We start from the raw sequence: 11,520 nt of genomic DNA on the forward strand, positions 1-11,520 counted from the left end.
AGAAATATTACACACACAGTACTATATTTACATCATTATATTTACTCTCATTTACGGAATGATCAGATTTGATTGGTATCTATAGGGCAAAGGATTTGATATATACGTGTAATGAACAGCGGATAATATATACATAAGTACTCCTTGTGAATTGAGATTTTATCTTGTTAGGAACCTTAGATAGGATGCTCTATTATTGGATATTTAAGGGGAAGGATGACGCCTCGCCCTTCCGGGATATAGGGTGTTACAAGAGTAGAGCATAATACTATTATTCTTTTTAAACAAATTGGTAATGAGTTTAGTTAATATGAACTTATTGTATGTATTAGTTTATTTACGATATTCATAAACTATCAATTTAGTCAAAATAGAGAAATATGATTATCTACTTTTGATATATAGACTTGTCAAATTGTAGTTATTTTGTCTAAAAGTTATCATTTATATTTTTATACTAAGTAAAGTATATAAATAAATGTAAAATCTTATTTTATTTAAATTATTTTTTATTTTATATTTATAGTTAATTATTAACATAAATAATCATAATTTGTTAAATGTATATCATTTGACAAGATATAATTTCTTGAAATAGTCATTTCAAATTAAAATAATGAAGCATATATATAACTTAACTCTTAATAAGAAAAGATAAAACCACAATGAAAGGAAAGAAACAAAAAAGGTTATAAGCTATTCATATATTATAAAGTTTAAAATTATGGTTAATTAATGTTCTATTTTAAAAAAAAACTAATGTAATAATATAAATAATAGTTATTTATTTTTTAATATAATAATTAAATGTGATAATATATAATAATTATTTATTTAAATATAAATATAACTATATTTTTATATGATTTATTTTAATTAATTATAAATTCTAAAATTCTAACTCATATGAATAGTATATTATATTTTTTTTCTTCACATTTCATTCATCGTGCATATTTTTTTGTTAAAAATTAAAGTATGATAATTTTTTTTAAAATAAAAACAGTATATTTGATGAGTATATTTATTAAGTTTACATTTTACCAATTATTAATTTAGTATTTTCTAAAATAAAAATATAATATATAATTTATTTCAATAACTCCATCTTGATTATAAATTATTTAAATAATTCTTATACTAAACTTATACTCTAATAATTTAAAATTAATATTTATATTCAGTAGAATACATGAAATAGTTAAATTAAAATTAATTTAAATATCTAAATTTAATTTTTAGAAAAATTGATATCATTTACATATTTATACTAATTAATTTTTTATTATTTTAAATTTTATGAAAAAATTAATTCATATACAATATTACATTTTATATTAAAAACACTATGCATTAAATCTTAAAAGTTTATATTTTTAAGCTTAAAAAATATTTTTATTAAAAAATTATTTTCTCCTCTCTCCAATGTGAAAAAGTTATTTTGAGCTCTTCACGTGGGAGAAAAATCAAAAACCCCAAAACATGAGCCGATTAGGGTTTTAGCATTGGCACGAAGAGTAGGAGACGAGAAACTCATGCGACAACATTTAGGTAACTACTTCTAAACCCAGCACAAGAAGTAGAGAAAAAACCTACTGTAATATCTTGAAAACCTTTTCTTCTTCTTTTAATCTGCCCTGAAATTCAATGTTTCTTCATAGTGGTGCCAAATTGTGCCGTAGGTATCTTCCCTCCACGCTTACCAAGAACCCCAGCTCTAGGTCTCAGGTTCACGCATTCAGTCCACTGAAGTCTAAATCTTGCGCAGATATAGTCAATAATTGTTTCGGTAACTTAAGCCTCCTTAGCTCTTTGAGGGGTTTCAATTCATTTCCCTCAGTTTTTCTTGTATCAAGCAACCTTTTGTTTACTGGTAAACTTAGTTACATTCGGAGCCCTTCTATGTTGAGGAATTACTGTTCTGAGAATAACAGCGATGGTGGATATGGTGAGTGGACTGAGAACGTAGAGTATTTAGATGAGTCAGGCAGTATTATATACAGCGGCAAGGGCATAAGATCTGTTGAACCAGGAGTTGATGACCATGTTATGATTGGTTCGTTAAAGAAGCCGTTCTTCAATGCCTCTGCAGTTGCAAAGCTTGTTGAGGTTGTGAAGAGGTGGAAATGGGGGCCAGAACTAGAGGCTCAATTGGCAAAACTACAATTTGTGCCAAATATGGTACATATAACTCAAGCCTTGAAGTTGATTAAAGATAGCGAATCATCATTAAGTTTGTTTAGATGGGCCAAGAGGCAACCTTGGTATTCACCAACAGATGAGTGTTATACCATTTTGTTTGAGGGGCTGAACCTGAATAGAGATTTCAACGGGATCCAGTCTCTGTTTGATGAAATGGTTCTGGACTCGAGTAATAATGGGACGTCCTCTTTTAGTGCATATAATCAGGTGATTCAGTATTTAGCTAAAGCTGAGAAATTAGAGGTGTCATTTTTTTGTTTCAAGAAGGCTCTGGAATCTGGCTGTAAAATCGACACGCAAACATACAACACTATTATGACATTGTTTCTCGATAGGGGTTTGCCTTATAAGGCTTTTGAGATTTACGAAAGCATGGAAGCAGTTGGATGTTCATTGGATTGTCCAACCTACGAGTTGATGATACCAAGTTTGGCAAAATCAGGTCGGCTTGATTCAGCTCTTAAGCTCTTCCAAGAAATGAAAGTAAGGAATCTTCGGCCAAGCTTTAATATCTTTGCATCACTTGTTGATTCAATGGGTAAAGCTGGGAGATTGGACACGTCAATGAAGGTGTTCATGGAAATGCAGGGTTCGGGACTTAGGCCATCCACTAACATGTATGCTTCTTTGATTGAATCATTTGCAAAGGCTGGCAAGTTAGACACTGCATTTAAGCTTTGGGATGAGATGAAAAAAGCAGGTTTTAGGCCAAATTTTGGCTTGTATACAATAATTATTGAGTCCCATGCAAAATCAGGGAAACTTGATATTGCAATGTCGACCTTCAAAGATATGGAGAAGGCAGGGTTTTTACCAACTCCATCAACCTATTCATGTCTACTTGAGTTGCATGCTGCCTCTGGACAAGTAGATTCTGCCATGAGGCTCTACAATTCAATGATAAATGCCGGGTTGAGACCAGGCCTAAGTACTTATACTTCCCTTCTTACCCTTTTGGCCAATAAGAAGCTTGTGGATGTGGCAGCTAAAATACTACTTGAAATGAAGGCCATGGGCTATTCTGCTGATGTGAGTGCTAGTGATGTTCTGATGGTTTATATTAAAGATGGTTCTATTGATCTTGCTTTGAGGTGGCTAAAGTTTATGGGGTCATCAGGCATTAAAACAAATAATTTTATAATCAGACAGTTGTTTGAATCATGTATGAAAAATGGTTTGTATGAGTCAGCCAAGTCTCTTCTTGAGACCTATGTGAACTCTGCTGCAAAGGTGGATCTCATTCTTTACACATCTATTCTTGCACATCTAGTAAGATGCCAGGAAGAGCAGGATGAGAGGCATTTGATGTCAATACTTAGTTCTACAAAACATAAGGCCCACACTTTCATGTGTGGGCTCTTCACTGGTCCGGAACAAAGGAAGCAACCAGTCTTATCATTTGTAAGGGAATTCTTTCAGGGTATTGATTATGAGATTGAAGAAGGTGCTGCAAGGTATTTTGTGAACGTTCTCCTCAATTACCTTGTTCTTATGGGCCAGATTAATCGAGCTCGATGTTTTTGGAAAGTTGCTTATGAAAACAAGCTTTTCCCAAAGGCAATTGTCTTTGACCAGCATATTGCGTGGTCCTTGGATGTTAGGAATTTATCAGTGGGAGCTGCTCTTATTGCTGTTGTTCACACCCTGCATAGATTCAGAAAACGTATGTTATATTACGGTTTTGTTCCAAGACGAATTAAATTAGTGACAGGACCCACACTGAGGATTGTTGTTGCACAGATGTTGAGCTCCGTAGAATCTCCATTTGAGGTCGGTAAGGTTGTTTTGCGGGCACCAGGCGACTCTGTCATGGAATGGTTTAAGAAACCAATTGTTCAACAGTTTCTTCTGAATGAGATTCCATCCAGGGCTGACATCCTTATGCACAAGCTTAACATTCTCTTTCCTAGCTCAGCACCTGAAGTAAGATCATTATCACCTCCCAAACCACTAATGTCAGGGAAAGCAATAAATTGGTAGGCAAACTTGAGATGAGATACAGCTATGTACTTGTCAAGAAACTGCCAAAGCCACTGATAATATAATGCAGAAGAAAAGGTAAAAAGAGAAATATCCTTACAGTGGCAAAAGGGACAAAATTACAGGGGTAGAAGGGACTTTTTCAGTGTAACCACTGCAACTAGGATTAGGGTTTTGGATCGGTGAAAAAGAAAGCTGTTAAAAAGGGACCCTTACCTGCCGGCCATTTGAGCCGTTGCGGCCCCCAGGCACGCCTGGAGGTTGCACGCTCCACTTCCCGCTCAATTTCCTTGCCATTATAGTCTATAAATGAGCATGATCTCTGGGAATGAAGGCATCGAAATCTATTGCCTTCAGCAAATCCAGTCTCTCTCATTTTTTGTTCTCTCTTTCATTTTTTCAGATTGGAACCATGACTAAGGCTTCTGACAGTACTTAATAGAATTGAAGTGTAAGTATACTCCTTTTTCACAGTTTTGTTGTTTGTTGTCATTATTTATTTGATATTTTTCATTTATTGGCCATATGAGGAACTATTTATCTGTTAAAATAAATAAAGAAATGATTTGCGTTCTTTGCATTTTAGAGATTTAATACCCTGATTCTAGGGCAGTAGTTGGAGAGAAAAATTAATTCTCTTCTTCAAGTCTTGTTAAAAACCTTACTCCCAAAAAAATCATATTCTGTTCTATTCTCTTGAAAAGGTCTTAAGTGAATGATTTTGTTCTTGAAGGTTTCAGGTGAATGATCTTATAATAACAAAGTGTACTAAAAATTCAGAATCTATGTTCGATTTATAGATACTTGGCGAAGATTCTGTATACAATCATGTAATTAATCCGTTTTTTAATTCAAAAAACTGATTTCCACCTTTCATTCATTTGTTCAAGGTAATTCTTCCATCCTCAAGCTGACTGTTAGTGCTTCTTTTTTTTTTTTTTTTTTTTTTTTCTGTAAAAGCTCTAATACCTCTTGCATTGTCTAGTTTCAATGGACATGAAGATTTTAGTATTGCGTACTTCTCTAATTAATAAACTTTAATGCCAATTGTTTAGAACAAATAGTATTTGATCTTAATCTTAATTAGTTATTTATATAACGTGATTAAAATCCATGTATAATTAACCATATAGTTGAGTAGCCATACAAAGTTATAATTATTAAAATATTTTTGTTTTCTTGGGCTCTTAATTATAATTAGGTGCAAATTACTGGTTTTGAGCTTTAATTGGAATCCATTGAAATGCTCTAAATTAAATAATTATTAATTATTTCTTTTCAAATTTAATTAGTGGACTTGAATGTTAATTTTTACTTACCTCTTAATGAATTTCTTTAGTTGTATCTCTTTAGATTGTACCTGGACAATATTTGGGGATACCTGCAGTTATTGGTCAATCACCAAGTTCTACTTTCAGTTTTCTGGTGAAGAGAATTAGAAAGTGAATTCAAAACTGGAATTTGACCAAATTATCTGAAGTAGTTAGTGAAGTAATGCTGAAAGTTGTAGCCAAAGTGATTCCTACATATGTGATGAGTATATTCATATTCCAACAATCAGTGTTTCCCTCATATGTAAAGCATAATTTCAAGATTTTTATGGGATTAGAGGGTGAGAGAGAAAAAGCTATATTGGGTGAAATGGTCAACACCATGTGCTAACAACTAGGTGGGAGGTTTGGGATTCAGTGATTTTATTATATCTTCAAACCGGTTATGTTGACAACACAAGCACATATGTTACTTTAATCTCTAAATGCTATGGTGACTATATTGCTACAACTAAGATGTTACAAAGAGGATATCTTTTTAATGTCTTGTCAGACTGTAGATCAAGTTATACATGGAGGAGTATTCTCACCTGTAGAGATCTATTAGAGAAGGCCTACGGCCACGGATTGTTAATGGTCGATTAGTGAATATTTAGATAGATAAATGGGTCTCCATGCAACAAGGTTACAGAGTGTGGACTAGGAGACTAGAAAATTGTTCAGTGGCGACTCGCTAAATCTCATCTTGATCATCTTTTCACTCAACAAGAAATATAACATATCCTTAGTATCCACCTAAGTAGAGGACTCTCGCATGATCAATTGTTGTTGTCTTATACAAAGGATCAGAAGTACTTTATAATAATAAAGCCATAATTGATAGGATCATCAAGCCATGATGAATCCTCCACTTGGCCATCTGACTTTTCTTGGGTAAAAGTATGACACACTCCCTTTCTTCTTAAAATAAAGCATCTTATTTGGAGAATTTGTTGCAATATTATGTTTGTTTGTGCTCATCTAGCAAAGAGTGTCTTTTGAGATACAACATGCCCTATGTATAGGGAATGAGAGGAAATGATGCGGGAGAGACGGAAAATGATCATTTTGACTTTCGGAACCTCACACAACGTAACAATTAGAAAGTTTAACCACCTAATTTATCCTATCTACTTGAAACTACATTCACTAATATGGAATACAAATTAAAGATAATTGAAAAATAAAAAGAATAAGAAAAAATGTCACAGCTTACCCGATAAGTCAATTCTAATTCTTTGACTCAACAATTCTTCTGAAGCTACTTAATTTGAAAGAACTTGAAGATCACTCAAAGAAAATTAGTAAAGATTATTTAAAAGCAAACCAAAATTTTAAAATTTTATTGAACTCAAGTTGTGATTACAACCTAAGGATTGAAACCTTTATATAAGCTTTTTATTTACTAACTCGACTCGAAGTAGGATTACAAATTTTTATTTGGACTCTTAAACAAAATTTAACTAAAGTATTTCAATAAAAATATTAAAATACTTAAGTCATATCTAAACTTAATAAAATAATCAAGAATAATTAAAAATAAATGTTAAAATAATCTTCTCTCCTTATCCAAATCTCCATATAGCTTTATCTCCCTTGGACTTCTAAATTGAGTAGAATTTCACCTGTAAATTTGCATTTTAAGCACATGTCAAAATTTGTAAAAGTCCCTTGCTGCCGAAATTAAAGGAGAATTAGGAAAAATGTGATAAAAGAGTCCAAAAAGGACTCATTATGCGGTTGTCAATCTGGTGCGCGCAATTGGCATGCGAGGTCATGTGTTCTTAGCGTGCGAAAGTTTCCTCGTGCGCTTAGTGTGCGAAAGGAAACACATGCCCAGCTAGCTGCACAGTAGCTGCGCAAGTACCTTTTTTCACACATGTGCATCCCCACACACGTGTATCTGATGGGTATCCATACCCATATGATGTTTTGGACTTCTCTTTGTGGCGGAATTCTTGGGTTGAGTCTCTCTTTGGTCGTGAGGCCTAATAACTTTCTTATTTCTTGTCTTTTCTAATTTCTTCTCTTTTTAAACCGAGATTCATACCCTCGTAATTCCTTTTGGGTTCTTAACTACCTTCCTTCATGTCTTGGACTTGGATCTAGTGGATCTTGTTTGAGTACTTTCATATCAAATATACTTCCTAGTGTGTCCTGAAGGCACACAATTACACAATCGTTTTTGCCCCTTCGTTGCCTTATTCTTATGTTCCCATTCTCTCTCATGGGTTGCCGGTCTGTCACACAATTTTTTCTCATTTATTATCGTATCATTTCCCCCTATTTTGAAAGGATTCATCCTCAAATCTGTGATCTCTGTAATCTTTTCGTCTAAAGACAAAGAAACTAAAGAGAATATCAAGCAATCTAGAGAATAGCTAAGCACATCTGAATGCTCATGCAGGAAGAAACAATTTTTAGTCCTTGTTGGGGCATTATCTTCTTCTACCTGTTGTCCTGCAAACTCATCATAGGACTTCTTAATTTTGAACTGGTTTTCGTACACTTTTTTCCTTAACAATGGAGTTAGAACATGGGTGAGACCTCCCATATGTATGAAATAGTGATTCTTTCCACCAACATGATTAATATTCATGTCGTACTACCATGGTCTTCCTAGCAATAAATGTCATGCTTACATGGGAATAACATCACATAATATCTCGTCCTCATACTTATCAATAGAAAATGGAACTTGAACCTGCTTAGTGATATTGATTTCCGTACTATCATCTAACCAGTGTAGTTTGTAGGGATTAGGGTGCGGTATGTAAGTTAACCATGCCCTAACTATAAATAGTATGCTGGCAACATTAGTACAACTGCCTCCATCAATAATTACATTGTAGACCTTTTCGTTAACAAAACATCTAAAGGGGAAGATGGTTTCTTTTTTATCTCTGTCTTCAGTCTTGACCTACATGTTTAGAGTTCGTTGGGTTACAAACACATCTCCCTAAATTAGTTGGGCGATACTCTCTTCGTTAGCCCCAAACCATGGCATGTCCTCCTGTTCATTGTCACTCTCATGATCATTGATGACATTCCCATCATGTTGTATGATCATTACCCATTGATTGGGACATTAGGTTGCAACATGTCCAACTCTCAAATATTTAAAACACTTGACAGTGCTCTGCCTTATATCAAGTGCTTTAGGATTACCTCCAGAAGGTTGTTTATCCTTTTTCTTCTCAACCTTCTTTATTCTCATCCCTTCTAGATAATCTTTGATTGACCTAAGGAGCAATGCTGATGAACCCCCTTGTAGTTCCTCTGCCCTTTAACTACCGCTCAATTTTGGTAGCTTTATGTACCATTTTTTCTAGGTTAATGTAGTTCCATTATTCAAAAATATTGGCAATTTCCTTATTCAAGCCTCCTAAGAATCAAGTCATAATAGCTTTGGGTCATTCTTCAACCCTAACGCGAATCATAATGATCTCCATCTCCTTATAATACTCCTCTACCGACTTAGTTCCTTGAGTCAGGCATTGTAACTTTTTATTCATATCTCTATCAAAGTAGGATGGTATAAATATCTTCCTTATAATGGATCTTAATTCTCTCTAGATTCAGATAGACTCATCTCTATCTCGTTCTCTGAAAGCAACTAATTGATCCTGCCAGACCGAAGCATAATCAGTAAATTTAAGAGTTGCTAGCTTGATTTTCTCCTCTTCACTGTAGTTATGGCAACCAAAGATTAGTTCGACCTTTCGTTCCCATTTAAGATAGGCCTCAGCATCATTTTTCCCTTAGAAGACTGGTTTTTTAAAAGCACTAAGATCTTTGTCTACTTTTTCTCGTCGATCTTTTCTTCTCTTGCTAGCATCATTACCACAAATCCTTGTCTTATCCTGTACTACTTGGTGTCGAGTATGGTTGCAATTGCCTCCCTACTTTAATCAATCCATTTGCACAGTCATGTTCCCCATCTGAATACTTAATTTGGTGAACATGTCCATAATCATCTCTTTCATGGTGACAGATCTATTGTTGGCGCTTTAGTGAGACATAGTGAATTACTTACAAAGACAAAAGTTAGTGAAAAGAAAATCTCTCTCTCACCTTCACTCATGTTTACCTCATAACTTCTCACACTACAGCTTCTTCAGTCAAGTTGAGCATTCCAAATTGGATCCACTTAAATCAAGATTTGCACTTTAGTCTCAATGACATAACAAATAATTCTAATGGAATTTTATTTTTAGAAGCTCATAAATAAACACATAGAAGAAGGAATTGTGTGCTTTTAATTTATGCTAAGTAATTAGAAATAATTAGCCATTCAAATATATTGTGGAACAATATCACAATGAAGGATAGAAATGTAAAGCATAAAGAAATAAGTATAGATTTAAAGCGTAAAGGATATGATCAATCTCGATGGATATAACTAGAAGGTTTTTCCTACTTATACTACCCCAATGATGGCTATGGTCCACGACTAATCAAGTTTTCTTATGCAACATTTATCCAAAATTTCAAGTTGTAAAACAAAAATTAAACGTGAAGTAAACGATTTTCGCTCACATAAGTGAGGTAATCTTCTTTTACTTTATGCAACATAATGAAACAAAAGTTTTTACGCACACCTAATAGATGATGTAATCTTTCTTTAATGAATCAAAGGTTTTCGTCACACTGATAGGCAGTTAATCTTCTTTCGTTTGGTTTGCATGCAATAATAGAATGCAAATTGTCTTATGATGTACAATTGAGATATTTTTGTATTTTTTTACTTTTTTTATTAATGGAATAAACAAATGATCACTTGAATTAAATAGATAAAATGAATTCAAGTGAGATGTAATACGAATTAGCAATAAAATTTTTTGAATTGCAAAACAAAGATGCTAAAGCAATAAAGATAATAGATTGACTAGGAAGCTAAACTTTAATACCAAATGACACGGGAGGGACGGGAAATGGTCGTTTTAACTGTTAGAACCTCACACAACATAACAATTAGAAAGCTTAACCACATAATTTATCCTACCTACTTGAAACTACACTCACCAATATGGAATGCAAATTCAAAATAATTGAGAAATAAAAAGAATAATAAAAGATGTCACGACTTACCTGAGAAGTTGATCTCGATTCATTGGCTCAACAAGCCTTCTGAAGCTACTTAACTTGAAAGAATTTGAAGAACACTCAAAGAAAATTTGAAAGCTAATTTAAAAGCAAAACAAAGCTTTAAAATTTTATTGAACTTAAGTTGTGATTACAACCTAAGGATTGAAGCCTATATAGATTTTTATTTACTAATTAGACTCGAAGTAGGATTATAAATTCTTACTTGGACTCTTAAACAAAATTTAACTAAAATACTTAAACAAATATTAAAAAAAATTAAATCTTATCTAAATTTAATAAAATAATCAAGAATAATTAAAAATAAATATTAAAAAAATCTTTTCTCTTTATCTAAATCTCCATGTAGCTTTATCTTCCTTTGACTTCTAAATTGAGTAGAATTTCACATCCAAATTTGTACTTTAAACACATGTCAAAATTTATAAAAGTCATTTGTTGCTGAAATTAAAGGAGAATTAGGAAAAAATGTGAGAAAAAAGTCCAAAAAGGACTCACCATGCGACTGCTAGCTTGATCAGGCCTAGTTGAGTGCAATTGGCGTGCGGGGTTGCGTGCGCCTAGCGTGCAGAAGCCTCCTCGTGCGCTCGGCCATTTAGGGATGCAGCTGAGTGTGTCCACACATGCGTAGCTATTACGCAACTGATTGGGCGTGTGCGTACACATGAGCCTGTCCTCGGGCACATCTTGTTAATGCATGTGCACGTGCATGCGCGCTCTTGCTGCGTGCAGGTGCAGCTTTCTGGTATGCTCCACGTCGTTCTTCGGGCGGGCAGAATTCCTGCATGTATGGGTATCTTGTTTCGTACATGTGTATCCCCACATACAAGTATTCAATGGGTACCCATACCTATATGATGTTTAGGCTTTTTCTTGTGGTGGAATTCTTGGGTCGAGCCTTTCTTTAGCCATGAAGCCCAAT

The 11,520-nt window shown here is 33.8% G+C and overlaps 1 protein-coding gene across 1 annotated transcript; it reads left to right on the plus strand.

The window, feature by feature from the left end:
- Window positions 1-1,453: 1,453 nt before the first annotated feature.
- Window positions 1,454-4,706, plus strand: EMB2217 (Pentatricopeptide repeat (PPR) superfamily protein). The gene has a single exon (XM_022045770.2). It carries the CDS (start codon window positions 1,648-1,650, stop codon window positions 4,180-4,182), a length of 2,535 nt encoding a protein of 844 aa, XP_021901462.2. The 5' UTR covers window positions 1,454-1,647; the 3' UTR covers window positions 4,183-4,706.
- The last annotated feature ends 6,814 nt before the right edge of the window (window positions 4,707-11,520 follow it).

Source organism: Carica papaya, chromosome 2 (assembly GCF_054855325.1).
Source record: "Carica papaya isolate Zhongbai chromosome 2, ASM5485532v1, whole genome shotgun sequence".
In the NCBI taxonomy this organism is placed as follows: domain Eukaryota; kingdom Viridiplantae; phylum Streptophyta; class Magnoliopsida; order Brassicales; family Caricaceae; genus Carica; species Carica papaya.